Here is an 18,278-nt window from a genome sequence, read left to right as displayed (position 1 = left end):
CCGAGGCAGGCGGATCACGAGGTCAGGAGATCGAGACCATCCCGGCTAACATGGTGAAACCCCGTCTCTACTAAAAATATAAAAAATTAGCTGGGCATGGTGGCGGGTGCCTGTAGTCCCAGCTACTCGGGAGGCAGGAGAATGGCGTGAACCCGGGAGGTGGAGGTTGTAGTGAGCCGAGATCACGCCACTGCACTCCAGCCTGGGCGACAGAGTGAGACTCCATCTCAAAAAAAAAGAAAACACTGTGTAGAAAACCTAAGACAAGAATAAAACCACTCATATCAGTGATTACAAAAAATATGAATGGGATAAAGTCACCTATTAAAGGCAAAAGGTCTCATAAAGTGAGAACAACAACAGTATCTAGCTATGTGTTCTTTATAAATGAAACACTAAAATCAAAAAGGTACCAAAAATTGAAAACAGAGGAAAGATTACGTCTGCCCATATTGAGATCTGATGGAGCTGTGAGACTTTACATTTTTGTTTTTCATATGCTTTTGAAGTATTTATGAATGTCCTGGGATATAAGTCTAGGAATAGAGAGCAAATTCTTGAAACTACTTTATTATGTGTTTTCACAAATAATGTAATATGGTACTTGGTCTAAAGTGGCCATTGTTTATTCTTCAAATATTTTGGATTTATATAATTTCTTTCTTCCAAAAAGGTATCTTCAAGTTTTCAGGTAGAATAAAATCATAGTAGAAAATAAGTCTTTCTGGCCAGCCGTGGCGGCTCACACTTGTAATCCCAACACTTCGGGAAGCCAAGGTGGGAGGATTGCTTGAGGCCAGGAGTACAAGACCAGCCTGGCAGCATGGTGAGACCCCATGCTTAACAACAACAACAACAGCAGCAACAAAATAGCCAGGCGTGGTGGTGTGTGCCTATAGTCCCAGCTACTAGGGAGGCTGAGGAAGGAGAATAGCTTGAGTCCAGGAGTGTGAGGCTGCAGTGAGCCGTGATCACACCACTCCACTCCAGGCTGGGCAACAGAGTGAGACCCCCAAATCAAAACAAAAACAATAAAGAGGCCAGGCACGGTGGCTCAACCTGTAATCCCAGCATTCTGGGAGGCCGAGGCGGGAGGATCACTTGAGGTCGGGAGTTCAAGACCAGCCTGGCCAACATGGCAAAACCCCGTCTCTACTAAAAACACAAAAATTAGCTGGGCATGGTGGTGCGGGCCTGTAGTCCCAGCTACTCGGGAGTCTGATGCACGAGAAGTCCCTGAACTCAGGAGGCAGAGGTTGCAGTAAGTGAAGGTTGTAGTGAGGCAAGATCACGCCACTACACTCCAGCCTGGGCAACAGAACGAGACTCTGTCTCAAAAAAAGAAAGAAAACAGTCTTTTGTTGCTGCTGCTGCTGTTGTTGTTACCAAAAAAAAAAAAAAAAAAAAAAAAAAAATCCAGCCAATTGGCCATTTATTTTAGAATAGTATTAAAAAACAAAGTTTCCATATCAATATAAAATTTGTATAGCTTCCTAGAATTTATTAAAATAGGAATAGTAATAGATTCAAAAAGGAAAATTTGTATAAATTAGTGAAAATTATCACCCTGTCCTTAATGCCCTATTTTAAGATTAGTCATTAAATAAATATTTACTTGCTGGCCCTGAACCCTGTGCTGGGTACTGTGAGGCACAAAAGAAGTACAAGATACTGCCTTTGCCTACTAAGAATTTTATTCATACTTTGACAGCTTTCTGTGTTGAACCATTAAATGTTTTCTTACACAGAGCTCTAAAACATGTTTAATCTGGTATAATTTACCACTAGGCACAGGAAAATAATTATAGCTAACATTCATTTAGTTCATCTCTGTATATCCACACTTAACGACAGCGTTTTCACATGATAGACACCCTGACATATGAATGAATGAATGAATGAATATCAGGTGCTAGATTAAAAGCTCTAATTCAGTATCTAATTTAATCCTCTCAACAATTATCATTTATCTAGTGTATTATCCACATTCTATCAGTGAAGAAACTGAGCTTCAGATCACTTTAATTACCTTACCCAAAGTCATAATTGAAGTGGCAGAATGAGACTGGAATCCAGGTCTAACTCAAGTGCTATAGTGGTGTGAAGGGAAGACTGGTAAGGGTTGGTGTTCATGGAGAATTTGTTGCTAGGTGTATACTTCTTGTTTAGATTTCCTGTTTTGAAAACATTCAAACTTGATCAACCAAAATAAATCATTTGCATAAATGTTATTCAGTTCCAGGAGCCAGGTTCCACGCCTGTTAGCATCTGTCCGTCAGTTCTGTAAGCAATCTTACAGTGGTGTGTATTCATCCTAGGTAGTACAAAACAGTGTAGAGGAGGAAGGGGGACAGTTTAGGGGAAATCTGACCACCATGCATGATGGAAGTATTTCTCTTGTTCTCCTGCTTTTAGAAAGCCATCTCTGCTTGCTTTTTCAGGGGGTTATTAAGATCCTACTCTCTTGGATACCGTGCTCTATTAGGCAGGAGACACAGGCAGAGAGAAGCTCACTTGGCATGAATTAGGCAACAGAGAAAACTCTTGCTCAGTGGGAGTAACCTGTCACAACCTGGTTTTCTCTGGCCAGATAACCAGTCTTGTCTAGTAGTAATGCCATTACAACATTCCCATTCAGATCCTCATGACCCAGTAATTGTTTTGAGAATGAGTGCAAAGCTATCAGACACCAACTACTATAATTAGAAAAGGGAAAAATAGACACTTAACAGAGCTAATGTCTTTAGGCTGGAGCATTTACAGCTTTTTGTTTTTTGTTTTTTAAGTTATGGAGCCTCTTTCTCAGTTTTGCTTCCTAAAATACAAATTGCATGGTTTAGGGGTTCTTGCATTTCATTTTTGTTACTGCTGTGCACTCTTTCCTTTTTTCCCCCCTATTTTAATCGGAGTACAAATTGCTGTCAGCACATCGAGTTCATGTGCCAGCCACATTCAGAACAGGGTGTTCTGTGCTCTTCAAAACAAAATTGCTCTAGGGCAGTAAGAGAACAATAAGTCAGAGCTCCAGTTTAAGTGATGTTTTGCAGCTCGCTTGATGTGGTTACACTCCGATTGCGCAGCTAAGCTTGGGTAATTTGGTTTGGTTTGACTTTGTGGGGATTTGGAGGACCTCCCTCCCCCTTTAAGTTACATAGTCTTTAAGTCAAGAAAAAAATGTTGTCTCTTTTTAACTTGTTTATTTCTTTCTCTACCAAAAAAGCCCTAAGTAGAAGCATCCTGTATGTACTTTTATTCTCTTTGGGCACGTCATAGATGATTTACTTCCCGCAAGTCATGCTGGTTGGGATTAGCAACAGACCTCCTGAGCCCTACAGGCTGCACTCCCAGTGAGTCATGATGGTTATTATTAAATATTTATTAAGTTAGTATTTGCACTAAAAGATGCCAGGTCAAAAAGCAACCACAGGGCTTCCACAGCCAGAGCTGCCATGGTTTTTGTTTTGTTTTGTTTTTTTTGGTAGCAATTTTTAAGATAACATTAAAAAGAATAAGTGGAGCTATAGGAGCTAGGCACATCTGCATCTGTTACCACAATCGGGGCCCCCACTGTGTCAATCAGCAGTCTTTCCGTGGCTCCAAGTGGTGTGTGAGTTCTTGTCAGCAGTCTTGTAGAACTTGTCACATCAGTGTTCCAAGTTTAGAAACCAGTTAACCCAGCAATGCCCTTTGCTACTTGTAGATGTGGAGAATCAATGGGCTGTATTCACCATGAGGCTGTGATACCTCCTTTTACTCTGACATTCCGAATATTGTCAGTATTACAAGGCGATGGTTTTGGTTTTTTATATAAACTGGGGTGTATGTGTCTGGATGTATATCCGTTTAAGATTTTATGGTACTGCAGGGTCCAATTTTGAAGGGTTGGATTTACCAGGAAAAAAAAGGATTAGTCCACATGTAAAGTAGAAAATATTTGTAAGAGCTATCACAAATGTTTACTGTCCTATTGCAGCATCAGACACTAGTTCTGTCATTTATTGTCTCTCGGAGAAGACTAGCTACAATGAATGTTTTGCTTTCTTAATTATGCCTTTGTTACAGTTTGACTTTTTTTTTGGCATGGTTACTTCATTTATCTTTCCCAACATGTTTATTAGTAGCCAATCTTTTTCCCTCACTAATGATGGGTTATCACATCTAAAGAGAACTTTTGAAATTACTTATTTAATTTTAATATCAAGTACATACATCAAGCTGAAAAACAGCCTAGGAAACTAACGCACAGGCAGGAATCCTTGCAGAGTCTCTGGATTTCCTGTTTTGAAAACATTCAAACTTGATCAACCAAAAGCCACAACAAATGTACTGATAATTTCCTCCCCCACTAAATGTACTCTCCTTAAGGGAGGAAGATGATACTTCCAACAATAAACTTAAGACAAAAAAAAATCTGTTAACTAAGTTGTGAGCTACTAGGACAATAAATCTCTATGCTTGAGACATTCCACAATACATGAGAAATTTACTTTGCTCAGCAAATCTTTTTTTTTTATGAAAAGTGTTATTAGTCTAAATTTCTTGGGCAGAGTTTTAAATATTTAGAAATGCAAACTTTTTAGAACTCTTAACCTCCTTAGAAACATCAATTTTTACTCCAGTAAAATTATCTTTTTTTTTTTTTTTTTTTGAGACGGTCTCACTCTGTCATCCAGGCTAGATTACAGTGCCGCAATTGCAATAACAACTCACTGCAGCCTCAAACTCCTAGGTTCAAGCAATCCTCCCACCTCAGCCTCTCGAGTAGCTGGGACTTATAGGTGTGCGTCACCACCCTCAGCGAATTCAGTAAAAATATCTTAAGCCTCAGACTCCCTGTAGAACCTCTCTAGTATGCATGTACAGTCATATGCTGCATAACATTTTGTTTAACAGCAGATTGCACATAGGACAGTGGTCCCGTGAGATTATAATTCCATATCTTTACCTTCTCAATGTTTAGATACACAAGTACTTACCATTGTGTTACAGTTACCTACAATATTCAGTACAATAATATGCTATAGAGATTTATAGCCTAGGAGCAATATGCTATACCACTTAGCCGAGGTTATAGTAGGCTGTACCATCTTGATTTGTGTAAGAACATTCTAAGATGCTCCCACAGTGATGAGAATACCTGATGACACATCTCTCAGAATGTATCCCCATCCTTAAGTGAAGCATGACTGTATTTGAAAAATTTTAAAGTTGAATTTATTTTTTAAATGTTTTCTAATTCAGAATGAACTTTCAATTTGCTACAAGTTAATTTTATCTAGAGCATTCTAAAAGTAAGTATAACAGAAGGAATTATCAGCATTTATGAGTGTGGGACATAAACTAAAATGCCATATGCCAGCTCTACCAAGCCACTCCAGCTCTAGCCCTTGTTTGGAGGAGCTGACTCAAGAGTTAGGCTCTTTCTAGTTTGGCCCAAGTTTCCTAGACCCCATTCTGTGTCTGCAAGGGGGACACGTCAAGATGGTATTAATACTGGTGAGTTAAAAAAGAGTGGTGAGTACTCACTTCGGCAGCACATATACTAAAATTGGAACAGTACAGAGAAGATTTAGCAAACCAAAAGAAAAAAGAGAAGAAAAGGGTAGAACACTTTAGAGCAGAAATGTCCAGGGGACATTTCAGCCCCTAGTGTCTACACCATTTCTGTTCATTCTTCAGTTTTTCTCATTTCTCAGGCCTGGGCTAGAGGTAATTCAATTAAATTATTAACTGCAGGAATTAGATTTGAAGCTGGTTTCTGGGCTATATTGATATTGAGAGTGATATTACCAGGTCATAGAATCATAGAATTTTAGAGGTTCATTGAGATCATGTAGTTCAAAAGTAGAATAAGTTAGATTTGAATTTTTATTTGGAAGGTAATAGTTGTTTTATTGGGCATGGAATGAGTACAACAGAACGAGTGATTTTTAGTCTCTCTACAAGTTGTTGATCTAAAGTAGATCAGCCAGTGTTAGAAAAGAAGCATTTTAGGAAATCTCTAGATTTGAATATAGGCTATTGTGTTGCAGAAGTAGAAATAAAGGATTTTCTTTTTATTTTTATTTATTTATTTATTTATTTTGAGATGGAGTCTCCCTCTGTTGCCCAGGCTGGAGGCTGGAGTGCAGTAGCACGATCTCGGTTCACTGCAACCTCCGCCTCCCAGGCTCAAGTGATTCTTGTGCCTCAGCCCAAGTAGCTGGGATTACAGGCACGTGCCACCACACCTGGCTATTTTTTGTATTTTTAGTAAAGATGGGATTTTGCCATGTTGGCCAGGCTAGTCTCAAACTCTTGACCTCAGGTGATCCACCCGCCTCGGCCTCCCAAAGTGTGGGATTACAGGCGTGAGCACCGCGCCCAGTCAGGATTTTCTTATGAAATCCAAATTATCATATTGCTTGGTGACTGTTATGCTGTCATACCAGCCATCCATTTTTCTTATTACATCAAAAACTTAACTTAAATAGAAAGAATACCCTTAATATTAAAAGTAGTTGTAAAGTTTCAGAGAATTGTTTTTCCTAGAAATAAAGAGTCTAGGCCAGACGTGGTAGCTCACGCCTGTAATCCCAGCACTTTGGGAGGCTGAGGTGGGTGGATCACCTGAGGTCAGGAGTTCGAGACCAGCCTGGGCAACGTGGTGAAACCCTGTCTCTACTAAAAATAACAAAATTAGCTGGGTGTGGTGGCACACACCTGTAATCCCAGCTACTTCAGAGGCTGAGACAGGAGAATTGCTTGAACCCAGGAAGTGGAGGCTGCAGTGAGCAGATATCGCGCCACTGCACTCCAGCCTGGGTGAGACAGAGCAAGACTGCGTCTCAAAAAAGAGTCTAACTCATCAAGAAAAAATAGATATCTGTATGCATTTTTTGTTTTATCTTAAAATATGAGAAAAAGCCTCTTATTTTAATATGAAATTACCCTGGGAATAAGCTTGGTAAATTGGGGTGGAACAGGGAATTAGGCCTCCCAAAATTGACCTCCTAACATTTCAGGGGAGGTTATTAAGTAATTTGATTTGTGAAGTTATAGTAGACTATTGATTCTTTCACACTTTACATTTATTATTTCCAGTAAGGGATATAGCTAAGATAGTTATTGATGTTGTTGTCTTTGGATTTACCATTTTTATTCAGATATATTTGTGAATGAAATTAGGACTCTTAAAGAAGAAGGAGCATCTTTATTCATTTAACCTTTGTATATCATTGGAGAAAGAGCCATTTAGTTGGTTTTTTGGCCCAAGCATCTGAAGCCAAGATGCAGTTACAGATGTTTATATATTTGATATTAAATTTGTGGCATTTGATAACTTTATTAAATAATCCAGCATTTCTTGACTTTGTATTATAGGTGAGGAAACTTCTGTCACATAGTAGACTTAGAATAAACCTGTGTTTCTGGTTTGTTACCTACTAAACTGTCTTATTGATACAAATATCAGTAATTACAAGTTTAACTTAAAACAGAAAGAAATATGGTTGCTCCTAAACTTTCAGACTGCGTAGACTAAGCTTCACCAAGACATACTGTGTGTGTCTCTTGATGAAATGAGAAAGGGGAAATGGTATTTGCTACATTGTCGACCAGTCATTTATCACCTCACTGAATGAGCCAGTCCTAAGAAGCGGCTCTGTTGACTCTCCTGTCTCCTCGCCCTCAGTCCACCTGGAAGGCCGCTGTGGTGGAAGGATGTTCGACTGCAGAGATGTGGCATTCACTGTGGGCGAAGGAGAAGACCACGACATTCCAATTGGAATTGACAAAGCTCTGGAGAAAATGCAGCGGGAAGAACAATGTATTTTATATCTTGGACCAAGGTAAGCAGCATACCAGTTTGGAACACAGTGAAGTCACCTAAAGGACAGGGATATGCTTGCTTTTCATTCAGTGTTTTGGCATTTTCAGTGAAGTTAATCCAACAACGGAAACAATTAAATCAGGCTGCAGTTAGTCATCACGTAAATTAATGGGCCTTACAATATCATAGAGGTTTGTGAGCATGTCTACTTGATTGATATATGTTCAGAATAGGTCTTACAGCCACTTTTTGCTTTTGTGATGATTTGTTTTGCCTGCAGTATTGCCAAGACAGGCAGCTATGGACCCTTCTCATATGTGGTTCTCTCACCCCCTCTTCCCTTTTCTCTAAATTAGGAGGCAGGAAAACATGGGGGTTGGGAGTCAAAGAAGCATTTGGATGATTTACTACCACTTGAACGTGCGCCACTTGTTCTTATATAGAGTCCCTGAAAAAAAAAAAGCACATTCTTCCTGGATCTAAAGGCAACGGAGATGACTCATTTTTTGCCTAAATTTTTCCCATCATAAGGATATCCATTAGCACTTCCAAGCTTAGAACCATCAGACACTGACAGTCTCTCTTGTGAAAACATGTTTAGTATTATTTTTAGATCTAAAATTATACCATGAATCCAACCCTTCTGTCTTGAGAAACAGACCCCTGAGAGAACCCAGGGTGTTTTGATTTTGTCTGCATGAGAGTGCATCTGCTTATCTAGTGTATCCTCCCTCCGGCTCCATGGATTTCAGACAGTGGGATTCTGAGTTACTGAGAATCTTGATGACCTGCACTTGCCAGTAGGTGATGTTAAGCCTTTTGTGGTGTCATTTTGTAGACTCTGTAGTAATCTAACGGCAGTGTACCTTTGCCCCAGCACTTGATCCATAATCATATATATATATTTTTTGAGATGGAGTCTTGCTCTGCCACCCAGGCTAGAGTGCAGTGGCACGATCTTGGCTCACTGCAACCTCTACCTCCGGGTTCAAGCAATTCTCCTGCCTCAGCCTCCCGAGTAGCTGGGATTACAGGCGCCCGCCACCATGCCTGTCTAATTTTTGTATTTTTAGTAGAGACGGGGTTTCACCATGTTGGCCAGGCTGGTCTCGAATGCCTGACTTCAAGTGATCCTCCCATCTTGGCCTCCCAAAGTGCTGGGATTCCAGGTATGAGCCACCACGCCCAGCCCATAATCATATTTTTGAGGTGATGTTCTAGCCATGCAACTACCACTTGAAAATCCTTCCAAAATGCTCTACCTTGAACTCTTTATAGCCGTCACTGAGGCACCCTTTGTATAATGCCTTCTTTTTCTCTAGCTGGTTCCTCTTTCCACTAACTGTAGCCCCCACTTCAATGTGTCTTATTTATATTAATATTTACTCGATATTTGTAGTTTATTCTTAGGTGAAACTAATTCTGTTTCTAGGAGATACTTCTTAAAATTCAGATAGAGCATAGAAAAAGCTATCTCTTCCATATCCAAATAATCTCTAATTACTTTTTTTTTTTTTTTTGGTAACAGGATCTCACTCTGTCACCCAGGCTGAAGTGCAGTGGCACAGTCATGCTCACTGCAGCCTCAACCTCCAGGGCTCAGGTGATCCTCCCACTTCAGTCTCTGGAGTAGCTGGGACTACAGGTGTGCACTACCACACCCGGCTACTTTTTGTATTTTTTGTGGAGACAGGGTTTTGCCATGTTGCCCAGGATGGTTTCCAACTCCTAGACTCAAGTGATCCGCCTGCCTCACCCTCCCAAAGTGCTGGGATTGATTACAGGCATGAGCCACTGCGCCAGGCCATCTCTGATTACTTTTAATCAGCATTTCAAAATTACAGTAGTTCTAAACTCAGAGAGGTGAATTTATGTGTAATGTATATTTTCAAAATTTAAGCTCCCTTAGGATAACTTCTGTATGTATTATGACAACGTAATGTTATATGAACTAGTTTATATACATTACATTTTAGCCTGGCTGACAAGGCAGTTGTGGGAACAGATGTCTCAAGTTTAATGACAAAGAAAAATAGAAATTGTCTTTATATTTTTTAACGCAAACAGTTCTTTTCAGATTTAAACTGTTTGTTGTATCATTAGTGGTTAGAGCTTGCTCTGTGCACTTGGCCAAGGCACTTAACCCTCCTAAGCCTCAGTTTCCCCTCTGTAAATGCAGATGACAGTATCCACCTCATAAAGTTATGGAGAGCTAAATGAAATCCTGCACGTGTAGGGCACACATGAGCCCGCAGTGTGTGAGCTTTTGTTGCTATTGTGACTGCTCACCTTCTCTTCCATTTTACCCTCAGACCACAAGAAAAAGGAAATCCTGTTTAACATGAGATCGATTTTTCAGATCTTTTCAGGCATAAAAGTTGTCAATAGGTTTTCATAAATTTCTAGGTATAAAAGTTTTTTATGAGTTTTATGGAAATAATTTAGCATATTTAGAAAGGAACATTATTTTTGTTCAAGGTGTTGGTATGTTGAGGAATTATGTGAAGTGCATTCTCTGTAATATGAGACTGCTGCATATGCATTGCGTAGTACTACATTTATATGTAGAAAACTCCTACATGCTATATATATGTGTGTGTATGCATACTGTGTGTGTGTGTAGAAAACCCCTATATGCTAAGCATGTTTTCAGTGCATGCAGTGAATTTACTTGTTTTATTCAGGTTCCCACTTTCATAAAACATTGCATCTAAATGTTGCTATAAGTATGGCTGTTGCAGAAAATATCTGCAAATAGCTCTTAGGGTCATCTGTATTTCATTCTCCAGGAAATTTCCAAGGCAGACCTTCTCTTTGACTCTGATACTCTGATAGACTCTCGGGAAGAATGTTTTCTTTCTGGCCCTCCCCTACCCCCCGAGACAGGGTCTCACTCTGTCACCTAGGCTGGAGTACGGTGGCATAATCTGTAGCCTCGAACTCCTGGGCTCAAGGGATCCTCCCACCTCAAGCTCCTGGGTAGCTGGGAAGACAGGTGTGCTCCATCCTGTCTGGCTAATTTTTTTCATTTTGTGGAAACAGGGTCTTACTATGTTGTCCAGGCTGGTCTCAAACTCCTGGGCTCAAGCAGTCCTCCAGCCTCAGCCTCCCAAAGTGCTTGGGATTACAGGTGTGAGCCACCACGCCTGGCCTAGAATGTCTTCATAATAAGAAAGTCATAAAACATTTCCAGACAATCCCTTTTTCTTTCTCCTCATTGGGATAATATCTTCCCTTTGTATTGTTTTAAATACTGAGACTAATAAATCTTTTTTGTTTTAGGTAAAGTGTATATAGTTTTAACTTTTTTTTCCTTCCTTTCCTTATGTTTCTGTCACACATGAACCCCAAACAAAAACACAGGCTATTGGTCAGGCGAGGTGGCTCATACCTGTAGTAATCCCAGCACTTTGGGAGGCCGAGGCGGGAGGATCACTTGAGGTCAGGAGTTCGTGACCAGCCTGGCCAACATGGTGAAACCCCGTCTCTACTAAAAATACAAAAATTAGCTGGGCGTGGTGGTGCGTGCCTGTAATTCCAGCTACTTGGGAGGCTGAGGCAGGAGAATCACTTGAACCCAGGAGGCGGAGGTTGCAGTGAGCTGAGATCATGCCACTGCATGATGCCTGGGGTGACAGAGTGAAATTCTTGTCTCAAAAATAAAAATAAAAAAACAGGCTACCAAGAGCCATAGTGTCTAGTTATGAGGCAGTATGAGTCAAAAAAAACTGATCTTCTGGGGACACACAGGGTCTGAATTTAAACCCTGGCTCTACCACTGCCTCTTTGTGTGACTTCTCAGGAAGCACTCTGTTTCTTTATCTGTAAAAAGGGAGCAGTTGATAAGAGCTTATAGTCCAAGTGCTTCTTACATGCACATTAAGGCTTAATGGTCATTAATAGTCATTATTTGTATCTCTGTTCTCTGGAGGAAACTCTTAATTCAAGGGCATTAACGCTGAATTCCTTCTGTTACTGTAGTCTAGATTATCTTTTGGTTAGGTCCTGGGATTCCTCTTGTGGTGTTTTGTTTTTAGTCAGATAAATTGGGTGCCCTGGTTCCTTCTTCACCCAGGCTGACAACTTTCTGTGTAATATGGAAGTCAGGATAGGTGCTGCCAGAATATCTTGGTGTGGGCTTCCACCTCTGCAGGATCATGTGCGCCACACGTATCTTGACTGAATCGCTTCATTTTAGCCTGGGAGAGATTGCAGAAATAATATTTTTCTTTAGTCTTCTTTAATCCCATCAATAATAGGACACTTGGTGCCTCCCTTGTACAGCCCCACATTCCCCACCCACCTTCCTCTAAGGCAGATTTTCTCATCCTCAGCACTGTTGACACTTTGGGCTTTCTAATCCTTGGTCATAGGGGGCTGTCACATGCATTGTAGAATATCCGGCAGTATTCCTGGCCTCTTCCCACCAGATACCAGTAGCACCCCCATAGTTGTGACAACCCATAATATTTCTAGACATTGCCAGAGGTTTCCTGGAGGGAAGAGGAGTTAAAATCACCCTGGTTGAGATCCGCTGGTCTAAGGCAAATGCCAGATCATTTGTTGCATTTGCAACTGCTTAGCACAGGACTCCAAATATAACATGCTCTCAGAAAATATGTGCTTAGCAAGGACTCACCTACCTACCTGGGTAGTTAAGGAATTTTTTTTTTTAATTTATCAGATGGCAGAAACAAGATAGTAGATATATACATCTAAGAGCTCAAAGTAGAAAATTAGGCATCACTTCTTAAAATTGGTCACTAGTAATTATGTCCTTTTTTATGTCTTTGTGGAAGATACCCTTTGCCCCACTCCTCATTCCTACCAGCTCTTGTATCTCTATTCCTCTTTCTGGTTCCAGCTTCCATTTTCTGTGTAACAGTGGAGGTGAGTGAGTAAGCATTTTTATTCCTGGAAAATTCAGGCAAAGGGTAAAGAAAGTGGTGCAAGCAACAAAATTTGAGTGTTCCCACTCTAGTCCCTTTGCCCCAGAGAAAACTGGAGGTATTAGATTAACTCGGTTTTGACATCTTTCAACCTGTACCTTGAAAGCTTGAGTTTACTAAGTTTTTTGTAATACCATTTCATATATTAAAGAACAACTTGGCTTGCAACAAATGGGAACAGAATATATTTCAGTGAATACTTGACTAATATGCTGGGCCTTGTTCTAAACACTGGGAAACAGTTGAACCAGACAGAGCTCTGCTACAGCCCCCATTCTAGTAAATATCTGCTTCCCGAATACATTTAATTTGCTGGCGATCTTACATGATCCCAAGAAAACAAATATATATGTCCTCAGTTAATTTTTTCCATAAGTTTTGGCTAAAAGGTATAGAATCCTACACTCTGATAGCTACAAGCCATAAGAATATTTCTCTAGAGATGGTGTCAGAACTTGCTAGGGCAGCTATTTTTGAGTATATCATTATGTTATTTGTGTTCCTTCATGTACTTTTAAAAAACTTAAATAGTGTGAAAACTTTTCTCTCTTGATGTGTGAGCCTTTCCCCTTCACTTATGTGACTGGAAGTGGTACTACTAGAAGTGACAGCACTTTAAAGTTAAAAGCTTATTAAAAAATACTTCCCATGAGTACCACTCTAACAATTACAGTGGCTGTGTCTTCTCTGTCCTTTCTGCTGATAAAACTTAGGGGAAAATTCCTGGCAGCTAAATCATGGCCATTTTATTAAAAAAAAAAAAAAAAAACTAGATATAAAATCAAGTGGAGAAAAAGGCAGTGACATTTAAAATCCCATGAATCAAGCTGCCCCAAGGAGTACAGGTGTTGCATTACATGTGAATGTGAAGGAGAAAAGAAAACTAAACCTAGCCTGGTTTCTAAGAAAACTGTAGCAGTGAAGATACTTCACACTGTATCTTCTGGTCAACATCTGGTCTGTCTTCAGGGTCTCTGACACATGTAGCTTGCAAATGATAGCTTTGTTGATGCCTCAAAATACTGAAGGAAGTGCCTGGAAATACACCAATTCTTTTAAAGTTTTATTTTTTACTCTCCATTTCAGATATGGTTTTGGAGAGGCAGGGAAGCCTAAATTTGGCATTGAACCTAATGCTGAGCTTATATATGAAGTTACACTTAAGAGCTTCGAAAAGGTGAGAAAATACCAACTTCCTTAAAATTATGGTAGGTTTCTTCTCCATCCACTTCCTATAAATCAGTATCTTATCTTAATAGGTGGTATAGATAGATGGTGTTTATTCATTATCAAGTTTGTCTCTTGCCTCCAACACTGCTGCTGAAGAGTAGAACAACTGACATAGCACAGCTGATATACAACGAAGGAGCTCCGTGTTCTTATTTTTTTCCTATGTGTCAGCTTTTTTTTTTTTTTTAAACTTTTTTGGGTAGAATCCAAGACTTGTTCCCTTATTTGTTCCTAGACTTGTTCTTTTTGTACTTTTTTTTTCCTGGGTTGAGGACAGAAAGGTTCACGTTCTGCCAAGTGGCTCCTTGGGGGAGTGGGGTGCAGCTTTTCAGAGCTGAACGGATTGTATCCTTCACAGGAGTCACGAAGAGGCCTGCACTGTGGCTCCAAGTTGTTATCCCAACTGCAAGTCCTCGAGGGCCACTAGGCTCTGTGACCAGGGATACAAGAAAGAAACCAGCTAACCCGAAGCCTTTTTTTTTTTTATACTTCTCCAAGTAGAGAAGAGAGAATTTGTCAGTTGCCTTGGATTCCAGAAACAGCATGCCTCCTTGAACATATTTCCATCTCAGTTTCACTCTGGAGGCTCCCAGCAGCAGCTGAACTGGACACACACAGCATATACCTGAGCTAGGTATGCTATTGTCTTCGGCCACGTGCCCCTGGCATTTCCAAAGCCCCACCCTTTGTGGAGCTCAAGGACCGCATTTGTGTTCCTTTTTTATTCCTGCACAGTGCTACCTTCACGTTCTGTACATTAAACTTTTTTTTTTCGAGATAGGGTCTCACTCTGTCACCCAGGCTGGAATACAGTGAGCGCGATCATAGGTCACTCCAGCCTCAACTTCCTGGGCTCAAGCAATCCTCTCACCTCAGCCTCCCAAGTAGCTGGGACTACAGGCACATGCCACCACGCCCAGCTAATTTTGTTTATTTTTTGTAGACATGGGGTCTCACTGTGTTGCCCCAGCTGGTCTCAAACTCCTGGGCTCGAGCCATCCTCCTGCCTTGGCCTCCCAAAGTGCTGGGATTATAGGGGTGAGCCACTGTGCCTGGCCACATTAAGCACATTAATATAAATGGAAACATGACCATTTATATTTTGTTGGATTCAGAAAAGAAATCATTGTCCTGTAGGCCTGTACCTTTGGGCTGAGAAAGTGAGGGGAACCCTGCTTTGGGATTCACCCCCAGTAGTGACATTCCTAATCATACCCCTTCCACTTCATGTTCCCCCAAACAAACATATGCTGTGATTATGACCACTGGTTGTTGTCATGTAACCTCTTCTGAAGGCCTGCTAGCTCAGCACTGATCCCCCAATGCTGTCGTCATAGCATATGGTGTTTTTTTATTGTTAAAGAGAGAGAAGATAATCTTTAGCATGTGGTTATTTAGACCTACGGCTTTACTATTTCCATTTTCATAAAGCAGCCTCTTGCCCCTTCCTTCTCATGGCCCAGTGGACATTGCTTATTTAGGAGCACTCTCCCAGTGGTGTGCCACAGCAAGCCTGTGCTCTGTCATCACTCCAAGTGTATATTCATGCACTGCTGCTTGGTATATTTGAAATCACATGAAGGTATATGATGTTGTTTGGGGCAATGTGATTTAATCCTCTGCCTTGTTAAGAATAGACTAGGCCAGGCTGGGCGCTGTGGCTCATCATGCCTGTAATCCCAGCACTTTGGGATGCTGAGGTAGGTGGATCACCTGAGGTCAGGAGGTAGGTGGATCACCTGAGGTCAGGAGTTCGAGACCAGCCTGGCCAACATGGTGAAACCCCATCTATGCTAAAAATAGAAAAATTAGCTGGACATGGTGGCAGGTGCCTGTAATCTCAGCTATTCGGGAGGCTGAGGCAGGCGAATCGTTTGAACCCAGGAAGTGGAGGTTGCCGTGAGCCGAGATCGCGCCGCTGCGCTCCAGCCTGGGAGACAGAGCAAGACTCCGTCTCAAAAAAAAAAAAAAAAAAAAAAAAATATATATATATATATATATATATATATATATACACACACACACACACACACACTTATATTACAGGCATGGTGGCTCACACTTATAATCCCAGCACTTTGGGAGGCCGAGGCAGGATTACTTGAGCCCAGGAGTTCAAAACCAGCTTGGGCAACATAGTGAGACCCCCTCTCTGCAAAAAAATTTAAAATTTTCCCGGGTGTGGTAGCACGTTCCTATAGTCCCAGCTACTCAGGACTCCAAGATAGGAGGATGGCTTGAGCCCAGGAGTTTGAGACCAGCCTGAGCAACATAGTGAGACCCCGTCTCTACCAAAAAAAAAAAAAAAAATTAGCTAGACATGGTGGCACATGCCTGTGGTCCCAACTGCTCGGGAGGCCGAGGCAGGAGGATTGCTTGAGCCTGGGAAATCGAGGCTACAGTGAGCCGTGATCGTGCCACTGCACTGCAGCCTGGACGACAGAGCAAGATCCTGTCTCAAAAAAAGAAAAAATAAAAGAGTATCCTGTCTCAAAAAAAGAAAAAATAAAAAAAAATTCCATAAAGACTGAAGCCAACCTAAGAAATACAAAGAGACTTATTAACTAGGTGTTCTTTGTTTTTGTTTTTTGGGTGCTAAAACCTGGAATCGAACCATAACTAGGTTTTTGAGTAATTTGAGCTACATTATTAGGAAGCAGAATTACATGAGTTGCCAGAAAGATGAGTAACCCTTTCATTATTCACTTTTAAAAAGTAGAGGATAGTCACTGGGCACAGTGGCTCATGCCTGTAATCCCAGCACTTTAGGAGGCTGAGGTAGGTGGATCACCTGAGGTTGGGAGTTTGAGACCAGCCTGACCAACATGGAGAAACCCCGTCTTGACTAAAAATACAAAAAATTACAAAAAATTAGCCAGGCATGGTGGTGCATGCCTGTAATCCCAGCTACTCCAGAGGCTGAGGCAGGAGAATCACTTGAACCCGGGAGGCGGAGGTTGCGGTGAGCCAAGATCACACCATTGCACTCTAGCCTGGACAACAAGAGCGAAACTCCGTCTCAAAAAAAAAAAAAAAAAATTAATAATAATAATAATAAAAGTAGAGGATAGCAGGGGCTGTGACACCAGGAACACACACTTGTTATCTTTTGAATAGAGAGAATTTTAGTTACCCATTTAAACTTCATAATTTATATGCAGTAAATAGCACTGACCACACCCACTGTCACTTTTCCTAAAGGCTCCCAGATTGTTCTCTTGACTCTATGATCCTTCTAAATCCAGCTTGTAAATGGCAAGTGCAGTTATTTCTGGATTTGTATCTGTAATGGTAGCAGTAATAATACACACAATACAAGCTAGCAGATGATAATGAAGTCATTTATTTATGGCTCTAAAGGGATATTTTTGCATGAGCTTTACTCCCAGTTATGTTTTGCTTGAAGTCCCCCCAGTATACATCTGCAAGTTGATACAATTTAGCAGTATTATTAGTATATCTGGTTGTTTTAGAGTGGTGAGACAACCTGACCCAGAATTTTGAAAATTCTGTATGAATATACAAACTACAACTTGACTACAGTCATATTCCCATTTTAGAGTTGAAAAACAGGCTTGAGAGAAACAGCCTAGTGGAGAGGTTTGCAGAGGGAGATAAGGCATGGCCTTAACTTTGTATGGCTTCACCTTATATTTCTAAAGATTCACTTTGTAGCAATGCTTACCAGAGTATGTTCCTTACTGTGTTTTTGCGGCTCCTCTCTCTTGAGCAACATTGTTCAAGCTGCAGCTTGGTCATGATGGAAAGTGAGTTCTTAAAACAGTGTGAAGAAGCACTGGCCTAGCAGTAAATTGGCAGTGACACACAATTTCAACAGCCAGAGTGTTTTCAGTTTGGAGTATCTTCTAGAATTAGCTGCTCTTTGTTCCAGTAGGCCTCAACTGATGCTTTTCTCTCTGTTCATCTAACCATTGTCACAAATTTACACACAGGCCAAAGAATCCTGGGAGATGGATACCAAAGAAAAATTGGAGCAGGCTGCCATTGTCAAAGAGAAGGGAACCGTATACTTCAAGGTGTGTGAGTCCCTGTACAATCCTTTCCATCTCAAAGAATTTATTCAAGTGTCAGTGAATTGTGCTGATATTCCCTACTCTGAATTTTATCAACACTATGCTTGTAAGAATAAGCTGCAATTTTTACAAATCTGTCATTTTCAATACGAAAAATGGTGAGAAAACAATCGTGGGAAAAAAAAGTACAGATTCTTCTTTTACACATTCTGCTCTAGATTGTAACCTTCCATACAGGTAGACCAGGTCTGGCAT

At 40.8% G+C, this 18,278-nt stretch overlaps 1 protein-coding gene across 3 annotated transcripts in view; it reads left to right on the top strand.

Moving 5' to 3' along the window:
- FKBP5 (FKBP prolyl isomerase 5) overlaps nucleotides 1–18,278 on the top strand; it is a 111,995-nt gene that overhangs the window by 80,422 nt on the left and 13,295 nt on the right. For 2 of the 3 annotated variants that reach the window (XM_054490673.2, XM_063666162.1), the window contains exons 6-8: nucleotides 7,673–7,829; nucleotides 13,846–13,936; nucleotides 17,943–18,026. In XM_054490673.2, coding sequence (XP_054346648.1) covers nucleotides 7,673–7,829; nucleotides 13,846–13,936; nucleotides 17,943–18,026 — 332 coding nt within the window. The remainder of the gene's footprint in view (nucleotides 1–7,672; nucleotides 7,830–13,845; nucleotides 13,937–17,942; nucleotides 18,027–18,278) is intronic. The other variant, XM_054490675.2, reaches the window with a different exon arrangement.

The sequence above is a fragment of the Pongo pygmaeus genome, chromosome 5, assembly GCF_028885625.2.
Source record: "Pongo pygmaeus isolate AG05252 chromosome 5, NHGRI_mPonPyg2-v2.0_pri, whole genome shotgun sequence".
Classification (NCBI taxonomy): domain Eukaryota; kingdom Metazoa; phylum Chordata; class Mammalia; order Primates; family Hominidae; genus Pongo; species Pongo pygmaeus.
Note: the sequence above shows the minus strand (reverse complement) of the source record. Positions and strands in the feature narration are given on the sequence as shown.